Source organism: Trachemys scripta, chromosome 8, assembly GCF_013100865.1.
Source record: "Trachemys scripta elegans isolate TJP31775 chromosome 8, CAS_Tse_1.0, whole genome shotgun sequence".
NCBI classification, from domain to species: Eukaryota; Metazoa; Chordata; order Testudines; family Emydidae; genus Trachemys; species Trachemys scripta.
The window spans coordinates 84941109-84964748 of NC_048305.1; the positions used below are offsets into that span (position 1 = coordinate 84941109).

Genomic DNA, 23640 nt, shown 5'->3' on the forward strand with positions numbered 1-23640 from the left:
AATTGGGTAAAAGTAAAGAATGAAATTGTCACCAGTGTATTGAACAATTTTTTGGAACAGAAATTAATTTCATAAAACGGCTTATTGAATGAAAAATTTAGACACAGGAAACGACAAGCAAAGCTATCATGGCGTAATTATCATATTTCTATAGTGATCTTTCAAATTTGAAAGCAAATACATTTGTTTAATCTGCAGTTGTTGGCGTTAACATATTTGTTAAGTGTAGCTAGCATTCTCTCCAGTATGTTGTCTGAGTTTTTGTTGTTCTTTCATAATTATTTTACTCAAAATGTGGGGCGTCAGTAATGATTACATTATTGTTAATAAGTAAAAACTGGGGGATAAGATGAAAATGCTCTAAATTGTTTTACAGATTAACAGGAATCCTTTATATTGGAATTCCGTTATGACTTTAATCTTACTGTGGGCACCAAAGAGGATTAAGTTATTACTAGATGGCTGGAATTATTATTTTCCTTAGCCCCCAAAATCAAGAATATAACTGACAAATAAGAAGTTCATACTTTCATTTGATACACTGGGCGTGTATATTATGATTATATATTATATGCATATTTCATTTTGAGAGTGAATTCTGTGCTTTCTTTTCAGAATTATAATGATTACCTGATTTGCAATGTAAAATTGCAACTAAATCTGAATTGCTATTAGAATGTCCTTAAAAATATACAATATGCATGCTGCTTACATGGAGTTCTGTGTAGTGAATTCTGATTGGCCTTTCCAATGCGAGTGTTTAATTTCTTGTTCCTCCTGTTGGATGGTGTCTTTTTTTTCTGAGGGCGTGGGACATTTCGTTTTCACTCTCTGATCTGAGGAAGCCTTGCATTTTAAAGATCTCTTTTGAAACGTGGACCTGTTTTGTTTCTGACTTGAGAATGAAATTTGAAATATCAGCTCTTTAGTGCAGATTACAAAACATAAGAATGGCAAAGAAGAAAAGGAGCCTTTCGTCCATCAGTGGAGGAGAGGAGAAGAAGACAAAGAGGAAAATTTCAGAAAGGAAAATTACTGGGAAGAAAATAAATAAATGCACCCAAAATATTACATAAAACCCATCCTAGTGATGTAGTAACACAGTTCTACAGTACTGAACAGGAAGCTTGCTTCAATTCTCTCATCTGATTGCTGACCCCCTAAGCTATTCCACTGGGAATAGCTTAGGGGGTCAGCTGGGAATTCCACTGAGGCGGCACTTCCATCATGTAATGGACCCCTTGGAACACAATGCTGTTTTGTTTCTGTAATAGTAGATATGGATATTCAGCCCTTAGGTTTTGTGACATAAGCAAAGACCATGGGCTAGATTCACAGAGGGACTTAAACACCTAACTGCCGCTTCAGATGACGAGTTCAACATTGAGGCGCCATTGCTCAGTTCCCACTTAACCCTGTAGATGCCTAAATTTTGGCAACTGGGCCATATACATAGTCTCCTCAGTCCAGACACCACCCAGCAGCTCAGTGGCTGAATCATGCATGTGCCCCAGTAGAATTCTCAAACTAGACATTCCCCTACCTATCTTGCCTTTGGAGCCTGATCTGGTAGGTGGGAGGATGGGGAAGTGGTGGTGCCCCCTTAACCCAGTGGTAGAGCACACAGCTGGGATGTGGGAGTCCTAGGTGCCATTCCCCCCACTCCCCGATCTGGAGCAGAGATTTGAAGTTGGGTCTTCCACCTCCCAGGATAGTGCCCTAGCGAGTGAGCTGTGGAGTATTCTGGGGCAGGTCTCCCTCAGTCTCTGCTGTTGAAGCTGTTCCTACCTGCCTTTGAAGGGTGGGTCACAGGCCATGAGCCACTCCTAACTTAGGCAGTTCCCTGGGTGGCTTTTGTGAATCCTATTCTAAGGCATCTAACTCTCCCCATGCATTAGGGAGCCTGCAAGCCTAATTCAGGGTTATGAATTCCACTAGATGGCAGGGCAAATAGGAGTTAGTTATTGAAACGCCTAAATCCCCTTTGTGAATCTTGTCCATCTGGCTAGGACTGGGAAGAAACGTTCTCTGTAAGCATGTTATTGCATAAGTGAGGTCACTTTTGAGGTTTGCTCCTTTTCTTTGACGCGTATGCCACAAGTCACTGTTGGGAATAGGCTACTGTTCTGATCCAGTATGGGAATTTTTGAGTTCCTGACCAAAAATGGAGTTTTTGTAGTTACATTCTGTGAATTGCAGTGCCTACAATCACCATCAAAATGTAGACACACGAGTTTAAGCCAGTCTTCTGGCCAAATAGTTGTTCTTTTTCATGCAACCTCCACGTTGAAATCAGTGGGAAGTTTTGCTTGAGTAAAGACTAAAGGATTGAGACCTTAGTGACACCTTAAAATACTTTTTCTTTGCATGTGAAATATAGATGCACACTTTTAAATTTGAACTTTTGTTCTGAAACCATTTTCTAACCTAATTGCTTCTGTAGCTTTAGTCCATTTTCTTTATCATTCTTTTCCATAAAATGCATTTTAACAGCAATAACATGTACTGTATGTTTTATGAAAAGTCCTCATTGAAAATCTTGGATGCTTTCCATTAGGATCCCTACAGACCCATCCAATTTGAAAATACAGTGTTTTATTCTCTCCTTAATTACAATACTTGGAGCAGCTCTCTGTTAACTGTTTTGAAGTTCCATAGAATAATGATTCTATCAGAACTATAGAGTATGACAGAAAATATTCACAGAAGGAAGCTCACTGTTGCTTAGCTACCTACCTTTTTAATTCGGACTCTCTAGCAATTTGATAATGACTAGCCCTTAAGCTACTAAATGTATTTGTTCATGACACATTGTGCCATTTTATGTGTGCATTTCACCTTTGTGTTACAGCTATTATTGTAGGAATAAAGAGGGCGTTTATAATGGGGTTATATGTAGTGTAAATCAAAAATCTTAAGTACATCAATTATACAAGCCACTCTTAGTAAAGTTCTCATCTGGGTACTACTCAGGTGAAATTGCTAGATAGAGAAACAGTCTGAACTAAAAGAATTATGGGCCTGATCCTCCAAATATTTACCACTACTGTGAATAGTCCCACTGAAAGCGATACAACTACCCTTATTAGTAAGTATTACACCCAGGGAAAATATATGCAGGGTCAGGCTCCGAATCTTTAAGTGCATGCGCGCGTGCACACACACACACACACCCGTCAACATAATTTATAATGATATTTAATTAATTGCAAGTGAAGAGATCACAGCATCCTAATATTTTGTCCATCCAGACTTTTACAAGGAGCATGGCATGGTTGGGTTTAGAAGGAGCTTTGCTTGAATAAGGACTACAAGTTAGGATCCATGTCAATCGGATTTTTAAAGAATTCAGGAGGCAAGATTTGTGTGTTGGCAATTACTTTCTGATCAGCCCTCTTACTAATATCTATACAGGGCCAGATTTGTCAGAGAGATCTCTTAACGTGTTTCCACAAAATTTCTGTATGCACTTGTGTACTCAAAAAATATACATTCACACATAAGTACTGGTATTGCACAAACACATGCCCCCATTATGTGGGTACAAATAGGTATATGAAACTTTTGCTCCTGAAGCAGTCCCTTTGATTTAATATATTCCTAAGGCCAGAAAGGACCATTACAATATTCTAGCCTGACCATAGAATTTCACCCAGTAATCCTTGCAGCAAGCTCAGAAATACTGGTTGAGTTAGAACGTAAATCCAGTTTTGATTCAAAGATTTAAACTTTGGCCCTCAGCTGTGGGGCACTTTATAATTGCCCTCTTCTCTCTGTGCACCTATTTGCATTCTGAAAACATCTTCTAACACCTCCTTCCCACTTCACTGAAAAAACAGCAGCGTTTGTGACTGAAAAGAAACAGAAATGCTTAGACCAAAATGTTAGTTACTGTAAAATTCAAATAATTATTCTGATCACTGACATCTGAAAATTGTTTTGCTTATCTACATCTCTGAAATTCTTGATGTTCTGTGTTTAAAAAAACAAACCAACCCTCTTGTCTATAAGCTATACCCTGTTAGTCTCTGTCTTAGTACTTTCAGTACATATGAAGATTATTTATAAGGTTGTTTAGGCAATTTTTAGCCATCTTATTGTGTGTTTTTACATAGACTGGGAAATATGACTCCATGTAAATACATCAAGTTGAGGAGCATGCTCACTTTCTCTGACTAATTGTTTTGTTTCATGAATAAGCATTAGTGGATAAAGCTTATAACAGAATCTGATTTGACTAACATTTTCCTATGTGGGTTTTTTTCATTGTTTCTATTTGAAATTTGTGTGTGTTGTGGTGGTGGTTTTTTCTTTCTTTCTTGTGGTTGCCTTTTTAACTTTAAAATTATTTTTTTGTACTAAAGTTTTAAAAGTCAAAGTGATTTAAAACACACAGCTGATAATGTTTGGGCAGTGGAACTCAAGCAATAGAAGAGGTTTTAAATAAATCATTTTTACTGTATTTAAAAGGCTAAAACATCATCTAAGTACATGATTACATTAAACCAAAATTTAAATTATTTAAAAATCCATCCCAGTATTGTTTCCTTGTACTCCTCCATCTGTCTGTCTGTATCCATCTGTTGTCTCTTGTCTTACACTTGGATTGTAAGCTCCTTGGGGCAGGGACTGTCTTTTTGTTCTGTTTGTACAGCACCTAGCATGATGGGATCCTGCTCCATGACTAGCTTTCTTAGGTTCTCAGGTAACTTGATTAGTTAATAATAATAAACCTCATTCCTTCTCTTATGTCTCTGGTATTTGTCTTATCTCACGCTCTGGCATAGAAAGGAAGGGTGAACTCCTGACCTGATTGAAATTAATGGCACAACTCCCATTGACTTCAATACCGGCAAGTCTGTAATTCATTATTTCTCAGGATCTTAGGGAGGTAAATGTGTTAAAGTAGAGCACTAATTCTGTTGTTTTAAGACAGTCATAAACTCTTTTGGGAATCTTACATACAAGTTTTGAGAGTTTCAGAAAACGGTTTCAGGTCATCTCATCCATTTATTTCTGTGCTATCATTTTATGTGTTCAGTAGTTGTGGGATGTCTGTGTGACACCATAGTTGAAAATGTTGGTACATTTAAATATAATTATGTACTCAGCAGCATTATTGACAGTTTTAGGTGTGCAACAGAGGCACCTCTTGGACTTGATTAATATTCACATATAGTTTTCAGTTTCTAAATCTGTAATCCTATTTCTCAAGATATATTTATGTTTAAGATAACTGAGCATGCAGCGTCACTACTCCCAACTATTTTCCTTTATGTTGCTTTAGTCTTTCTATCAATAATATATCCAGTACATTTTGAAGTTTTGCTGCCTGGCTTTGAACAGATTATTTTGTGTCCTTGAATTCAAATGTAAAAGCATTACTGTACCAGACTCCATTTTCTCTTGGAATTTCATGGGGAAAGCTTCAGTACATGGCATGACAAAACGTAAAACCATACTCCTAGGTCACCTTATAAATATTTATACATATAAATTCTTTAAAGAAATTAAATTATGTGTTCTGTACAAAATAGAAGAGAGGCTTTTAGTGTCACTGACTGCAAATTGAAGTCATTTGTCTAGAAGGGTCAGGTGCCACTTTATGGTAAGGATTTGTCTCAGCTCCAAGAAGAGAAAGATTGATAGTACAAAGAGATTGATGAAATGAGCAATGCAATATGCATACGAAGTTGTGGGTTAATTAGAAGAATTTAAACAAGAAAGTTCCTTTGTATGGAGAAGTGTTTGGGAGCTGTTACTATCAGAACTGAGGTACATTGGCAGCTTGCACATTTAGACTTGATTTTCCTGAGATATTTACATGAAGCTGTGTGGTTGCGAATACCAATGAAGGGGTATCAACAGCAGATACGTTTTATAGTTAACGATAGTTCTTTAGCAAATGTAAGGATGTATATATTTACTTTCTTTTAAATCTTCTGCTTTGTTGTTATTAATGTAAATTATAATCTGAGTTTCTTGGTTCTTTCAGCAGGGAAAATAAATTCAGTAACATTTCATTGGCCTGTTTTTCTGGTTTGTGTCTCAGGCCCTCCTGTTTCCATTTGTTTTGTTTATGCATAACAAATATTATACGTAAAGAGAAATTTTCTCTTGATTTAGGAAAAAAAAAAAAAAAAAACCTATCCAGATCTATCCAGCTTTAGAAAATGGAGGCAGAGAAATCCAAAGGCTTTTGTTGTTGATTGAAAAGCTGTTTTGAAAGAACAGACGCTGCAAACTGCACCTATGGCTTTAAAGTTCCCAGCCACCTGGTGCATTTAGTGGGAAACAGCAAACTTCCTATAACCAGTTTCATGCAGAAATTGGAACTGTGGAGTATTTTGTATTTGTAATAATTTACCTGAGTGAAATATGACTGTTTTAATTTGACTTCATGCTACAAAAGCAGAACACCTTTGAATGCTCATGGTATAGAAGGAGACTATGGTTCAAGCTTTAGGTAGAAAATGTATATATTCTATGCATGACTGATGGCTTTTCTAATAACAAGAAGCCAAATCACTCCTCAGAAAATGAACAAAAACTAAACAAGAACTTCAGTACAGTATTTGTGCTATTTAGACGTGGCCTATTTCTTTAGCAATTCTGTTTTAGCCGCATGTGTTTATTTTTCTTCAAGCAACTCCACCCTTTGCATACACCTAGGATTCTGCATTACTGTTTATGGTGTTAGATTGTGTGCAGGAGGTGTTGAGTTATGCTTCTCATAAGAATTGCAACTCTGATATCTCTGATTTCAGCATGTTTAAATTCTCAGCCAAAATGTTGCATGAATTACACAGATCTTAGACAGATTTTGGGCACTCTAGGTCTCTACCTGGCAGAGTTCATTTCCCACCACAGACCATACAAGATCTGAAATTTTCATGGTGCTGAGAAGAGAGCAGAAGTGATGCGAATCTTACCATTCAGTTTGTATCAGAAGGGGCGTAGCTGTCCTGGATATAGTTCACTTGTCTGCAGATAAGAGGATTGTTCAAGGGAGGAGTACTGATTGAGGACCAGGCAAGCACAGCTCTTGGGCTTCCTGAGGTGCAAATCCTAGGGGAAACTACCGCGTTCAAATCAATCATACTGTGTATTATAGTCATTTAACTATTAATAATTATTTATATATTTAAATAACTATTAATTCATTAAATAACTCAGCACAGAAGGAACATCTGACCATTTCTTAGATGATGGAAAAACCACACTTTCACACTTAAGAATGTATATTTTTAATACCCGACAAAGTTTTACCAAATTCTCCCATAAAATTTCACAGTTCGCCTGAGCCCAAGCATGAGAGATTTCACTACAAACAAATGTGTGAGGGATTTTTCTTCTGGAAAGTTATGTGCACCTGCAAATAGTGTACAATGAAAGTGGTGTCTCACTCATAGCTATAGCGTCACTCCCAGGATGCAGGTATAACAGCCTGTCAACTCACTTCACGCCAGTTACTTTTAACTTCATTAAAAGGACAGATGTTTGGTGCTGGATATCAGCTTTGTAAAGGATGTGCATATTGTCAATATTTTGCTCAAGTGCAAAGATTTTTTTTCCAGTTGATAAATCCAATAAGTATTTAGCATGAAGAACTAACAGTGATACCGTTTTTATTTTACAGAAACCAAAACAGAAAGACTGGCATCCTCCAGGAGGTTTTATTCTAGGACTCTGGGCATTGATTATCATGGTTTTCTTTAAAACATATGGAATCAAGCACATGAAATACATTTTCTAGGTTTTCTGAGCAACCAAGATGATTGCACTGACTGCAACATGGGATGAAAATTGGTGTTATCAAAGGTTCTTTATTTGTGTATTATGTCTGTTTGTAGTGACAAATAATGCTGAAACCTCACATCTAGATGCTCTTTTGATGTTGTGTCATCTGTCCTCCTTTCTGTAAAAAGCCTAACTAATAGTTATACTATTAGATAAAATGTATTTAAATGAGAAAGTATAAAATTAATGTTGTTTCTGAGCAATTTTTCATCCTGTGTTTTCAGAGAAAGCAGGAAAACTGAAGATCTCAGCTGAATCTTTAAAATGTTAAGGCTGTTTATGAATTGTAAAAAGGGAGGATTCTTTCCCTTCCACCTCTAAGTAAATCTTTTTTAAAAATTATCCCATCACTGGAACAAAGGTCTAGACAGTATGCGGAACCTTATTTAAGTAAGATGTAATTTTATCAATAAAAACTTAAGTCACTCTACAGACTTCAGGCATGACATATTGAAAACTTGCTCAACAGAAACAAAAATATTGTAGAAAATATTGATTTTTTTTTTGGTGTTAAATACAATCCTTTAGATCAGTACTTTTACCTAGGGCAATTTTGGGTTTAGGATTCTATGAGCCATTAGAATTGAAAACAAAAATATGGCCAAACAATGACTTAATTGAATCTAGTTGAATAAAAAGCTGCCAAAATGTGTGAAAACATTATTTCATCTTGTCCATTAGAAAACAGTAAATATCTAATAAGAACAAACCAATAAATATGTCAAAACAGAATTTACAAGACTTAAAACAATGCAGCTCAGAAACTCTTGAGTACAATAGTACAATTTTACAACTATTTTAAATCCCTGATACCAGAGTCAATTTTCCTCTCTGCAAAGAAGATCCAGTGTATCTAACGCATTGGAAACCCTCTAATCCAGATTGCATAGCCTTAAAAAGACACTGTTGCAAGGTCTGTGAATGGTTCTATGAATGAATGGCTAATGTATGCTTAATTGGGCTTTGTTCTTAGATTTTACCAATATTAGGTGACAGGAGGACCAAATCTGTTCATATACAGGAACAACAAATGCCAGAAGAGAGATTTCTGGAAATGTTTTTCCTGAATGCCTAAAGGTTCTGCTCTGTATGCCAAATATAAAGATTAGATATACAGGAAGGGAATAGTCTATCCGGCATAAATCTCTAAAAATCATTAGCTACTGTTTGTATTTGTATTACTAATTTATAGATGCCTGGATCATTTTGTTGGAGAGAATACAGCATTAAACATTGCCACATTGCATAGAACATGTACATTAGATGTTTTTATCATTGTTATTTTTAGGCTTGATTGCTACAGCCTCATGTTAGGGGTGGTGTTGAGGCGCGCTGTCCTACAGGCACAATCCCACCCCCAGCTCTGGTGAGCGCAAATTTAGTGCTGCTTCTGGAAAGGATCTGGTGTCTGCCCAGATACTTCTAACGCAGGGGTGGGGAAGCTTTTTTCTATTAAGGTCCATTGACCCACAGAAAAAATCAGTCGAGGGCCACACACAAGTAAAAAGCAAGGGTCTGATCCAAAGCCCATGCTGTTGACTACCCAGGTCTTTGGATCAGATGCTGTGATGACGTTCTCGCCGTCAATCAGCCCTGCCATCCCCTGGTGGTGTTGTGTGAGCAATGATGCGGGGGGGTGGGAGCAGGAGAAATTGGGGCCATCTTCCCCCCCTCCCACCAGCCTTGTGGAGGGTGATGGACACTCTGTCCAGGGGTTGCCTGGGGCCCTGAGCTCACATCTAGCTCCAAGAGGAGACGCTGCTCTCCAGCAGCAACGGCTCCTGTCCCACCTCCCCGCACCGGGCCTGGCTCCCGAAGCAGCAGGCCTTTCTTTTTTGAGTATTCCTCTGCTGCCCCTGGGCTGCCTGCTCGCTCGCCTGTTGCCCTCCTTCCAGTGCCGGATTAGCCACTGGGCCAAGGGGGTGTGTCCAGGAACCCCAGCCAATTGGGAGGCCCCAGAAAAATGGGAGCCCATCCGCTCCAACCCGGCACTCGAGCCAGGGAGCGGGATCAGGGTATGGGGGGTTGCTGGAGCGCCGGGCGGTGCAGGGTGAGTCCCGGACCCCACTCCCTGGCTGGAGCGTCAGGTGGGCGGGTGGAATGGGGTGAGCCCCCAACCCCGTTCCATGGCCCGGATGAAATTAAGCAACGGGCCGGGCTATAGGTTCCCCACCTCTGTTCCACTGGCTGGTGCTAGAGATTAGCAGCATCTGCACTAGTCCCACAGAGTCATCCTGCTCCATAAGCACAATGTTGTGCTCAGCACCTGTGACGAGCACAATGTGGGGGGAGGGAGCTGTAGACTTTTTCTTGCATATTTGCACTTGCATCTCCATCTTGGCACTGCCAGGAATGAGAGAAATGGGCAAATAGAGGCAGACTGTACCTTTGTATTCCTTTAAAAAAAATAAGAGATTTTTAAGGGAAAGTGGATGGCCTGAGGGGTTACTACTGGGATATAGAATCTTTCACCTCTAGAACCCTAGTTCAAATCTAGCTGTGGGTCATAGCACTTGAAACTTTCTTTTTCTGAGCACCGGTGATGTGGTTTGATGTTAAATTGGAAACAAAGAGATTCCCTGCACGAAGCACCTTACTGGCTAACAACAGGGTAGACTGTGAGAAATAAGATTAAGATTGGAACTTGCTCTCGTTACATCATCCAAAATGCCACCAAGTGGATGAGATGCCAGTGAATGATTGAGCTTAGAAAACACTGTCCTCTCTTTGCTAGAGGAGGCCTCTTCAAGTCAGAGTGGGACACAGTGGCAGGACAGCAGTAAGAAACTAGCACTCCATGCTGTACCTGCTCTTTTGCCAAAGAGAAGGTGCATTTCTCCCCGGCGTTCAGTCCAGCACCTTTCACAAGCAGTAGATTCATTCACAATAATTATAACACCTGTAAGGAATAGGATTTTTTGTTCTAAAAATGAAATGGCATAAGACAGACTGCACTTTTCATTTTAAATTCTTGTCAATCTCTTGCTATTACTAATGCACCTATCAATATAGTATCTATTGTAGACACCCATTAGAAAATTGAGTCAATTAAATTTGTCCTTAAAGGACCTCTGTCTACCTATAGTTCCTCAATTCAGCTGCTGATACTTTTTTTTTCTTTTTTCTCTCAAATAATTATTTTTATCAAATGATAAATCGGCTTTACAGGCAGATTTGGTCACATTTTAAAAGACATCTGAAGCGACATTAATAGAGCTTTCAAACCCTGTTTCAACTGCAATTAAATTTTCTCATTCAGATTCCTTAGGCCTTATTCATTTCCCCCCACCCTTTTACTGTCTTCGTCTGAGTGAAATGATAGGCAGGAGAATCAACAGAGCTGGGCTGAATTTTGAGGGGCAGGGAAGAAATCAGTGATGCTGTATTTTTGAAAAGAGAATCTGCTTGGGGAAAAGGAGGCAGTTAGGTGGGTTATTAAAATGTAATTTATGGAAGGGAAAACTCAGTAAGTAAACCCACACAGCTGATTAAAATGAAGTAAGAAAAACAATTAGAATGGAATGCAACAATCGATGCTTAATGCATTTATGGTTGAGATATTTAAAATCAGAGAATACAAATATAAGGCTGCAAGGGGCCTCGAGAGGTCATCAAGTTCAACCCTCTGTGCTGAGGCAGGACTCAAGTAAACCTAGACTAGGGGTTCTCAACTTTTTCTTTCTGAGCCCCTCCCCCCCTTTACCCCAACATGCTATAAAAACTCCAAGGCCCACCTGTGTCACAATGACTGGTTTTCTGCATATTAAAGCCAGGGCCGGCATTAGGGGGTAGCAAGCTGGGCAGTTGCCTGGGACCCCACAAAGCTACATTGCTCAGGCTTCCGCTTCAGCATCGGGTGGCGGGGCTCAGGGCCCTGGCTTCAACCCCATGCAGCAAGGCTTCAGCTTTCTGCCCTAGGCCTCAGGGATTCTAATGCTGGCCCTGCTTGGTGGCCCCCCTGAAACCTGCTCGCGGCTCCCCAGGGGGCCTCGGACCCCCTGGTTGAGAACCACTGACCTAGACCGTCCCTGGCCCCGACAGGTGTTTGTCCAACATGTTCTTAACTTCCAATGATGGGGATTCCACAACTTCCCTTGGAAGCCAATTCCAGAGCTTAACAACCATGATAGTTATAAAGTTTTTCCTAATATCTAACCTAAATCTCCCTTGCTGCAGATTAAGCCCATTATTTCTTGTCCTACCATCTGTGGACATGGAGAACAACTGATCGCCATCATCTTTATAACAGCCCTTAATGTCTTTGAAGACTGTTACTAGGTCCCCGCTGAATCCCCCCTTATCTCAAGATTAACCATGCCCAATTTTTTTTAACCTTTCCTCATAGGTCAAGTTTTCTAAACCTTTTATCATTTTTGTTGCTCTGCTCCAGACTCTCTTCAGTTTGTCCACATCTTTCTTAAAGTGTGCTGCCCAGAATTGGACACACTACTCCAGCTGAGGCCTCACGAGTCACAAGTTGATTCAGAGACTTTAAGGCCAGAATCATGTAGTCTGACCTCCTGCACACCACAGGCCACAGAACCTCACCCACCCACGCCTGTAATAGACCCCTAACCTCTGGTTGAGTTACTGAAGTCCTTAAATCATGATTTAAAGACTTCAAGTTACAGAGAATCCACCCTTTACACTAGTTTAAACTGCAATTGACCTGTGTCCCATGTTGCAGAGGAAGGCAAAAAACCCCAGGGTCTCTGCCAATGTGACTTGGGGTGAAATTCCTTGCTGACCCCAAATATGGTGATCAGTTGGACCCTGAGCATTTCGGCAAGACCCACCAGCCAGACAGCTGAATTCTCTCTAGTAACTCAGAGCCCTCCCCATCTAGTGTCCTATCACTGACCATTGGGGATATTTGCTACTAGCAGTCACAGATGGGCTACATGCCATTGTAGGCAGTTTCATCATCATCCCCCCCCAAACTTATCATGTTCAGTCTTGAAGCCAGTTAGTTTTTTTTTTTTTTTTTTGCCCTCACTGCTCCTTTTGGAAGGCTATTCCAGACCTTTACTCCTCTAATAGTTAAAAAACTTTGTCTAATTTCAAGCCTAAACTAGAGTAAACTAGTCCTAAAGTAGAGCAAGACCATTACCTCCTGTGTCTTATGTATAACATTCCTGTTAATGCACCCCAGAATGATACTAGTCTTTTTTTGCAGTTGCGTCACATTGTGAGTCATATTCAATTTGTGATCCACTATAACCCCCAGATCATTTTCAGCTGTACTACTGCCTAGTCCCATTTTATAGTTGAGCATTTGATTCGCCCCTCCAAATATAATACTTTGCACTTGTCTTTATTGAATTTCATCTTCTTGATTTCAGACCAATTCTTCAATTTGTCAAAGTCATTTTGAATTCTAATCCTGTCCTCCAAAGTGCTTGCAACCCCTCCCAGTCTGGTGTCAACTGCAAATTTGACAAGCATATTCTCTATCATCCAAGTCATTAATAGAGAATATTGAAGAGTATTGGACAGGACCCCACTAGATACATCCTCTCAGTTTGACAGCAGAACTATGGTCTTTCAACAAGTTGTGCACCTACCTTATGGTAACTTCATCTAGCCCATATTTCCCTAGTTGGCTATGAGAAGGTCATGTGGGATGGTGTCAAAAGCATTACTAAAATTAAGATGTATCATGTCTACAGCTTCCCCCTCCATCCACTAGGCCAGTGGTTCCCAAACTTGTTCCGCCGCTTGTGCAGGGAAAGCCCCTGGTGGGCCGGACCAGTTTGTGTACCTGCCACATCCGCAGATTCGGCCGATCGCAGCTTCCAGTGGCCGCAGTTCGCTGCTCCAGGCCAATGGGAGCCGCTGGAAGCGGCGGCCAGTATGTCCCTCGGCTCGCATTGCTTCCAGCAGCTCCCATTAGCCCGGAGCGGCCACTGGGAGCTGCGATCAGCCGAACCTGCGGACGCGGCAGGTACACAAACTGGCCTGGCCCGCCAGGGGCTTTCCCTGCACAAGCAGCGGAACAAGTTTGGGAACCACTGCACTAGGCCAATAAACCTGTCAAAGAAGAAAATTAAGTTGGTTTGGCATGATTTGTTCATGACAAATCCATGGTAGCTATATTTTATCTTATTATGGTCTAGGTGCTTATGATTTGATTAATAATTTGTTTCAGCATCTTTACAGGTATTTAAGTTCGGCTGATTGGTCTATAATTTCCTGGCTCCTCTTTGTTCCTCTTTTTAAAGATAGGTACTATGTTTACCCTTCTCCAGCCCTCTGGGATCTCACCTGTCCCCCATGAATTCTCAAAGATAATTGCTAATGTTTCTGAGATCGCTTCAGTTAGTTCCTTAAGTACTCTAGGATGAATTTCATCAGGTCCTGCCAACTTGAATACATCTAACTTATCTTTAACCTGTTCTTGCCCTGTTTGGGCTTTTGTTCCTTCTCTCTTGTTAATGTTAATTGAGTTGAGTATCTGTTCAGTGTTAACGTTTTTAGTGAAGACTGAAGTAACACAGGCATTAAACACCTCAGCCTTCTTGATGTTATAAGTTATTAGCTCTCCTTCCCCATTAGCTCTCCTTCCCCTACACTTTTCTTCATCTTTCTTTGCTCCTAATGTATTTATGGAACCTCTTCTTCCTTTTACATCCCTTGCTAGGTTTAACTCATTTTATGCCTTAGCCTTTCTGATTTTGTCCTTGCATTCTTGTACTATACTTTTGTACTCCTCCTTAGCAATTTGTCCATGTTTCCACTTTTTGTAGAATTCCTTTTTGATTTTCAGGTAATTAAAGAGCTCTTGATAGAGCAAGGTTGGCTGTTACTAGTCTTCCTATGTTTCTTTCACATCAGGATAATTTGCTGTTGTGCCTTTAATGTTGTCTCTTTGAGAAATTGCCAGCTGTCCTGAACAAATTTATCCCTTACATTTTCTTCCCATGGGACCTTACTTACCAGTGCTCTGAGATTGTTAAAGTCTGCTTTTTTCAAAGTCCGTTGTTCTTATTTTGTTGCTCTTTCTCCTTCCTTTCCATTGAATCTATCATGATCATTTTTACCCAAATTGCCTTTAACCTTTAAATTTACAATCAATTCCTCCCCGTTGGTCAGAATCAAGTTTAAAATGGCTGTCTCCCTGATTACTTCATTTCTGAAACAAAGTTCTCCCCAGAACATTCCAAGGACTTACTGGAAATTTTGTGTTTTGCCGTATTACTTTTCTAATAGATGTATGGGTAGTGAAAGTCCCCCATTACTAACAGGTCCTGTGTTCAGATTTTTTTTTATTTGTTCTAGAAATGCGTCCATCACCACTTTTTAACCCCATTTTTCCCCTTTTACCTTTACCCAGAGATTTTCAACTGATCTGTCTCTCTCACCGCTTTCTGGAACATGTGTATGTATTTTTAATGTCTAATGCAACACCTCCTCCTTTTTTCCCTGCCTGTCCTTCCTGAACAAGCTATACCCCTTTATAGCAATTTTTTAGTCATGTATTTTATCGCACCAAGTCTTTGTGATGCTAGTTAAGTCATAATTTAGCTTATCTACTAACACTTCCAGTTCTTTTTTATTCCCCATATTCCTTCCATTTGTGTATAGACATCTAAGATCTTAAGCAGATTCCCCCATTGATATCCCTCTTGATGCTCCTTGCTGACCCTACTGTAATTTTCTATTGCCTCCCCCAACCCCCGTCCAATCTAGTCCTCTGTTAAGGTTGCCTTTGTTAATGTTTACCTGTGGGCTTTTGTCACCTGTCCTCTTTGAACCTAGTTTAAAGCCCTCCTCACTATGTTGTTGAGTTGGTGTTCTTCCCCTTCTTGGTCAGATGCACTCCATCTCTTCTCAACTGTTGTCCTTCCCAGAAAAACATTCCATGGTTAAGGAAGCTGAATCCCGGAACCCCGATAAGTCAGCCATCTTGCTCATGTGACAGTCTTTTCTTTCAGGTATTTGATTATAATTTTTGTCCCTAAGTACAGTACCACTCAGAAAAGTGACTCTAGAAATGCGTCTCAGTAAGGTTCCAAGTAAATGTGCTGTTTACAAGTGCAATGCCCCCTGCCCTCCCCCAACTTCCAGCCCTGCGAACTCAACCTGGGACCTAAGAGTCAAACTGAGTACTTTCCATCTGTCACATCATATATGTTTTGCAGGGCAAATTATACCCTTTGTGCAATCTCAGTGCTTTCTCTGAGGTTGCATATTTTAGCTCTGCATTTGGAATTTAATAAACAATTTTGATGATAATGCACACAGAATAGAATCCAGCTTTTTCTTCCTCTTGGGAATATAAAACACTAAAATCTGTTTTTTTAGTCACTAAAGTATGCAGCTATGAATGACTATAGATAGGAGTAGAACTGTTGTATAAAAATAACTTTTTCAGTAGACACTTTTCAGAGCAGAAGTACACATTGTATGTATACTGTATGTGTGTACACCCATGCCCACAGTGTGGCCAAGATTGCATTGCTGACCTTCTTGTCTGTAAATCCTTGACCATATAACTTCCCTGATGTATTGTATTGTTTCACTATGTAGTACCTAGGACAAATTACGATGCTATAGGAATGGTAAAAATTTTTTAAAAAACCTGAATAATCATCACTCTAAAATCAGCATCTTTATTTCAACATTTTCACTTTTTTAGGATCACTTATTCAAGCATATTGCCATCATTTGACTAAAGGTATGGTAGCTTTTCCATATGTACATAGCCAGGTATGCATGCCTAAATGTCTGTGTACCTTGATTCATGGCTGTGGCTTTACCTTTAATAAGAAAAAACGATATCCTGGATGTATGTGCAGTACTTTGTTTTCCCAGGCATGCCCAAATGATTACACAAATACATGACTCCAGACTGGCAGAAAAGGCTGCAAAACAGAGATAAACAAGCAAACCTACCTAAGCCCCAAGGCAGAAAGTCCTGGCAGCTATGAAAATAAGAGGGTTCAATTCACCATACAAGCCAATCCTTGTTTTCCTGGGTTATCATAATACCTACCAGGAAGCTATGTCTTCCTGACATGATGAAGGAATATAGGTAAACCAAAGCTGCTGCTATCCCTACTATCACCAGTAATGCCACCCACTTTTGTTCAGAGAGCTGCCCCTCTGAGTAAAGACCAACCTCCATCAGATTATGGTAATAGTAGTGTTGACACCTGTTCTGCAGGGAGGACATATGCCCCTGTCTCTAAACTGCAGCGAAGTTGAGAGACATTCCTACCCCTACGTAAACAGCCTTGCCTGGATCTTTGCTCTTCAGGACCAGAGATTACAGATGGTGCTAAACTCTAAGCTTAGTGGGCATCCTCCATTTAATCAATTGCTCTTCAGTCAGGTCTGCAGCCTAAAACTAAAGATAACAGAGCTGACATCACAAAATTGCATGCAATTGGGCAAAGCAGGCCAGGACACTCGTAAGAAAAACTCTTATTCCTAATGGTTGGTGGACAGTGCAGCAAATAAAACTACTTCCATCATTGCTGACCCCTTTCCTAGCCCTGTTTCCCATGAGGCGTTTGATGGCACCCTCTTGAAATGTTTAGGGTCAGCAGCTCCAACCTGGCTAATTGAGTGGCCAGGATCATTGGACTGATTTTTGTCTTGTTTCACCCATTGCAATAGCCTGATAACAGCCGAGGAACCAAATCATTTCCACAGTGCTGGATAATTGCATCTAAGCTACCGGTGTTTTCCTTCAGCTTCTGTATTTGGACTGAGCAGATCACATCTCATGCCCTGATGCCTCTTCAAGTAAGGATCCACAGGGGCTAAAACAAAGCTGAATTGGAAATAGTATTGCCTGCTTATGGGCCCAGTAGGTGATGCTAGGACTGAGGATTCAAATACTGTAAGGAAGAGTGAACACCAGACATGGTACTAGACCAACCAGCTGTGAGAAAAAAAGCCAAAAAGGTGAGAGCAGGGAGCAAATTCAAACGTGTTGATAGTGGCGGGAGACAGGCTGCTAATCTACGTGATGGAAGGGCCTGGAAAGTGTCATGACCCAACGAGGTCGTAAGTAATAGTGTAAGCTGATTCTCTCATGCTGGTAACCTGGCTAGGTCTGCTGTTTTGGCAATCCTAATCCCAAAAGAATATGATCAAAGCCTTCCAAAAGATTGGCTCAAACTGGTTTTGCACTTCCCCTTCCCTGCGATGGAGTCTGCTGCCATGGAAGTAGGGAACGGAAGGTTTTCTTCCAGGGGCTGAACTGAATTGCCTAGCATTGCAGGTGTTTGTTACAGAGACCCCATAGCCCATCTTTCAGCTGAATGCAGGTGTCCTATGGGTTTTGAGTAAGGTCACTAACGTAAAATTAACATGCTTATATCGCATATAGCACTGTTTTTTATTTTTTAAATTAAAAGTATAAAACCAGAGCCAGATAGTCCCCTGCTGCAGAATGGGGCTAGTTGGAACATCCCCTTTCTTCCTGTGGAAGCAGATGAGGTTCATTCACTGAAGCCACTGTAGAGCCACAGGGTCTTCTACACTAACACCCTGTACTGCCACAGCAGCACCAAGTCCCACTTTCTCTGAATGTTGGCTTCCCGCTGTGCCTGTGTCACATAGCTGTGACTTAATAACATTTTATCAAACTTTCCAAATGAATTCACTTTTGAGGACAAGCATGAGAAGGGTAATTCCTCCAGAAAGTTACAAGCTACAGAAAATAGGAGTGTATACAATGAAAGTGTCTCCTCAACCATAATTTTAGCACTGCTGTGCAATAAAGAGCATAATAGTGGGTTTTTTACAGTGGTGAAAGCCAAAGTAAAAAAGAACAGGTAGATGTTTGTCTTAGAAGATAATATCCTCTGCTGTTTGTAAACCTAATTAGCTGTGGTTTGCATTTGTCTGCAAACTTTTAAAAATAGCACACTGTAAGTCAAACATCTTGAAAGCCTTTGTGCTTAAATATGAAAATTTTTTATATCCTAAATAATATGCTACCGAAGTAACGCACCTGTTTCACTTGCAAATTCTTCAAAATTAGAGTGTGGGGTCTTTTGCTTTTGTTTTTTCCTAAAGTGGATTTCTGTCGCATCTAAATGGTTAAACTGGCATGTGCCTTTCAAGTTTTGTTTTTTTAACACAGGTACATGTATATATTAAATTTCTCTCCACTCCATCTCTCCCTATACTATTATATATATATTTTTAAATGTTTGTATATGAGGGACACTGACTTGTCTATGCTAGAAAGGGTTTGTTGATATAGCCTAGTGGAGGTGCAGTTTGCATCAACAAAGAAATGTTCTTTTGCCAATATAGCTTATACCAGTTCCCTAAACTTATTTGTTAATCTCTAAGGTGCCACAAGTACTCCTGTTCTTCTTTTTGCGGATACAGACTAACACGGCTGCTACTCTGAAACCTATAATAATAAATGGAGATATACCTATCTCCTAGAATTGGAAGGGACCCTGAAAGGTCATCCTGTCCAGCCCCCTGCCTTCACTAGCAAGTACTGATTTTGCCCCAGATCCCTAAGTAGCCACCTCAAGGACTGAGCTCACAATCCTGGGTTTAGCAGTCCAATGCTCAAACCACTGAGCTATTGCTCCCCCAAATAACCTATGCTTCCAAAAGGATTTTTTTGGCTGGTATAACTATGTCTACACTAGGGCTGTTTCTGGCATAGCTGTATCAGGTGTGTGGGGAGGGGGTGGTGGGAAGGGATGATATTTTTTTCATATTCCTAACTGACTTTGCTATGCCAGCAAAACTTTTAAGGGTAGATCAGTCAACTGAGCTTTATATTCTGTTGGGAAGCTGCATTTTCTCTCTGACATGTCATCTTATTTCCTTTTTCTAAAGCTGTATGAAAATAGCAACTGTCCTCTCCTATCACCAAATGGTCACTGGAATAATACTGCCATGTATTTACTGTTTGATCAGGCCCATAGCACTGGGGGTGGGCAGGGCTATAAAGAAGATAGTTATAATGTACACAGCCACCATTTCAGGGTGCTTGGGAAGAAGAGTGACTCATGTAGTAACATCAAACAGTTTTATTTTTGAATTAAAAGTATAAAACCAAAGCCAGATTGTCCCCTGCTGCAGAAAGGGGCTGGTGGGAACCAGGGCCGGTGCAAGGAACTTCCACCTTGCGCCCCCGCTCCGATGTCCAGCCCCCACCTTCCTATGGCCAAGTTCCCCCCAGGGGCCCACATGTTCACAAAGTGCAGGGCTGCAAAGAGGGGGGTCATATGGGGGCTCTTCCAGGGGGTGAAGGTGGCAGAGAGGGGGGTGCACGGGATTGTTGCAGGGGGTGGAGGTGGCCAAGATGTGGAGGGGGTGGGGGTGTAGTGGCAGGGAAGAGATTGCACAGAGGCAAAAGGGGCTCGTTGCAGGGGGTGCAGTGGCAGGGAGGGAGTGGCACAAGGGAAGAGTGGGCAGGAGGGGATTGTTGAAAGGGGCTGGCAGGCGTGGGAGTGTCTGTGCCCGGGGTTGTTGCAGGGGGTGCAGTGGGAGGGAGGGAGTGGTACAAGGGAGGAGTGGGCAGGCAGGGGTTGTTGCAAGGGGTTGGCAGGCAGGGGGGTGTCTGTGCCTTGGGTTGTTGTAGGGGGAGGGACTAGCCGTGCTGCTGACGGCCCCTCTGGAACTGGGAGGCAGGGAGCAGTGGCAGCCTGGTGCTCCGCTGTTTAAAAATTTTTGGGGGGCACCGCTTTTTGGCGCCCCCAACCACTTGGCACCCTAGGCGGCCGCCTAGTGGTTGCACCGGCCCTGGTGGGAACAAGCCTTTTGCCCCATTCTTCTTCCCTGCAGAAGCAGCAGAGGTTCATTCACCCAAGCTACATTAGAGGCACAGGTTCTTCTACCTTCTTCTACCTTGTTAGCAGCACCTGTTCGAGCTTTTGCGAACAGGGGCTGCTAACAGGGAGTTTCACAAGGGAGTTGGAAGGGGAGCAGGAGGGAGCGCGGGTCCCTTGCCGGTTCTATCTTATACCCTTTATTCCCCTTAAAACCTATAGCCCAAACTACATTCAAAACTTCTTGCATTAAACAACCCCTTCATTAACTAGGAGACAATGCAGGCAGAAGCCCAGCTGCAGAGTGGGGGCTATCGAGTTTATTGTGCTGAGTGCAGCATGTATGATTACCTGCCCCGTGGGCGGGTGGCATATGTGTGCATTCAGTGCAAGGAGCTCCTGGCTCTCAGAGACCACGTACGGACTCTGGAGGCAAGGGTGGCGGAACTGGAGGAGCTAAGGGAGGCAGAGAGGTATGTTGATGAGGCTTTCCGGGACACTGTAGAATTGTCCCACCTCCGGTCAGACAGCCCCTGCGCTGTTGAGAAGGATGAAAGGCCCAGGGAAGCAGAGCAGTCAACAGGAGCAGAGGGAAACCTTCCCATAGTTGGGACCCTCCTTCCAGACGGTGCTGGGGTTGCCTCTCGCACTGAGGTTACCTCTCTAGGGGAGGGAACTCCAGTTGCTAGGAAAAGGCAGGTATTAGTATTGGGAGATTCGATCATTAGAAACGTAGATAGCTGGGTTTGTGATGACTGGGAGAACCGTATGGTGACTTGCCTGCCTGGTGCGAAGGTTGCGGATCTCTCGAGGCATCTAGACAGACTTATGTGTAGTGTTGGGGAGGAGCCGCTGGTCGTGGTACATGGAGGTACCAATGACATAGGGAAGGATAGGAGAGATGTCCTGGAGGTCAAATTTAGGCTGCTAGGGAAGAGACTGAAATCCAGGACCTCTATGGTGGCATTCTCAGAAATGCTCCCAGTTCCACGCGCAGGGCCAAGTAGGCAGGCAGAGCTTCAGAGTCTCAATGCGTGGATGAGACGATGGTGTAGAGAGGAGGGGTTTATATTCATTAGGAACTGGAGAAACTTCTGGAATGGGGGGGAGCCTATACAGGAAGGATGGGCTCGACCTAAACCAAAGTGGAACCAGACTGCTGGCACTAAACATTAAAAAGGTTGTAGAGCAGTTTTTAAACTAGGAGATGGGGGAAAGCCGACTGCTGCAGGGGAGCATGTGGATCGGACAGAGATTTCTCTTAGGGGAGAGTCGAATGATAGAGAATCTCCAGGTTATAGTCAGGAGCAGAGGATGGAAGAGGATAAAGTAGGGGCCAGATCAGATGATAAACATTCACATAAAAAAGAATGATACATCAGAAAAGGGCTGACAAATAAACAGTGACAAGTTTTTAAAGTGCTTGTACAAAAATGCTAGAAGTCTAAATATGGGTGAACTAGAGTGCCTTGTGATAAAGGAGGATATTGATATAATAGGCATCACAGAAACCTGGTGGACTGAGAGCAATCAATGGGACACAATCATTCCGGGGTACAAAATATATCGGAAGGACAGAACGGGTCATGGCGGTGGGGGGGAGAAGGTGAGTGGCACTATATGCGAAAGAAAATGTACAATCAAATGAAGTAAAAATCTTAAGCAAATCCGCATGTTCCACAGAATCTCTATGGATAGAAATTTCATGCTCTAATAAGAATATAACATTAGGGATCTATTATCGATCACCTGACCAGGACGGTGATAGTGATGATGAAATGCAAAGGGAAATTAGAGAGGCTATCAAAATTAAGAACTCAATAATAGTGGGGGATTTCAATTATCCCCATATTGACTAGGAACATTTCACTTCAGGACGAAATGCAGAGATAAAATTTCTCGATACTTTAAATGACTGCTTCATGGAGCAGCTGGTACAGGAACCCACAAGGGGAGAGGCAACTCTAGATTTAGTCCTGAGTGGAGCGCAGGAGCTGATCCAAGAGGTAACTATAGCAGGACCGCTTGGAAATAGTGACCATAATACAATAGCATTGAACATCCCTGTGTTGGGAAGAACATCTTAGCAGCCCAACACTGTGGCATTTAATTTCAAAAGGGGGAACTATGCAAAAATGAGGGGGTTAGTTAAACAGAAGTTAAAAGGTACAGTGACTAAAGTGAAATCCCTGCAAGCTGCATGGGCGCCTTTTAAAGACACCATAATAGAGGCCCAATTTCAATGTATACCCCAAATTAAGAAACACAGTAAAAGAACTAAAAAAGAGCCACCGTGTTTTAACAACCATGTAAAAGAAGCAATGAGAGATAAAAAGACTTCCTTTAATGAGTGGAAGTCAAATCCTAGTGAGGCAAATAGAAAGGAGCATAAACGCTGTCAAATTAAGTGCAAGAATGTAATAAGAAAAGCCAAAAAGGAGTTTGAAGAACGGCTAGCCAAAAACTCCAAAGGTAATAACAAAATGTTTTTTAAGTACATCAGAAGCAGGAAGCCTGCTAAACAACCAGTGGGGCCCCTTGATGATCGAGATACAAAAGGAGCGCTTAAAGACGATAAAGTCATTGTGGAGAAACTAAATGGATTCTTTGCTTCAGTCTTCACAGCTGAGGATGTTAGGGAGATTCCCAAACCTGAGCTGGCTTTTGTAGGTGACAAATCTGAGGAACTGTCATGGATTGAAGTGTCACGAGAGGAGGTTTTGGAATTAATTGATAAACTTAACATTAACAAGTCACCAGGACCAGATGGCATTCACCCAAGAGTTCTGAAAGAACTCAAATGTGAAGTTGCGGAACTGTTAACTAAGGTTTGTAACCTGTCCTTTAAATCGGCTTCTGTACCCAATGACTGGAAGTTAGCTAATGTAACTCCAATATTTAAAAAGGGCTCTAGAGGTGATCCCGGCAATTACAGACCAGTAAGTCTAACGTCTGTACCGGGCAAATTAGTCGAAACAATAGTTAAGAATAAAATTGTCCGACACATAGAAAAACATAAACTGTTGAGCAATAGTCAACGTGGTTTCTGTAAAGGGAAATCGTGTCTTACTAATCTATTAGAATT

General features: G+C 41.4%; 2 protein-coding genes across 3 annotated transcripts in view; one reads left to right on the top strand and one right to left on the bottom strand.

The window, feature by feature from the left end:
* Positions 1 to 8532, top strand: part of PIGK (phosphatidylinositol glycan anchor biosynthesis class K) — a 116911-nt gene extending 108379 nt beyond the window's left edge. For both annotated transcript variants that reach the window (XM_034778098.1, XM_034778099.1), the window contains exon 11: positions 7640 to 8532. In XM_034778098.1, the coding sequence (XP_034633989.1) occupies positions 7640 to 7756 (117 nt within the window). In that variant the 3' untranslated portion in view covers positions 7757 to 8532. The remainder of the gene's footprint in view (positions 1 to 7639) is intronic.
* ST6GALNAC5 (ST6 N-acetylgalactosaminide alpha-2,6-sialyltransferase 5) overlaps positions 1 to 23640 on the bottom strand; it is a 153152-nt gene that overhangs the window by 21491 nt on the left and 108021 nt on the right. The window lies entirely within an intron of this gene.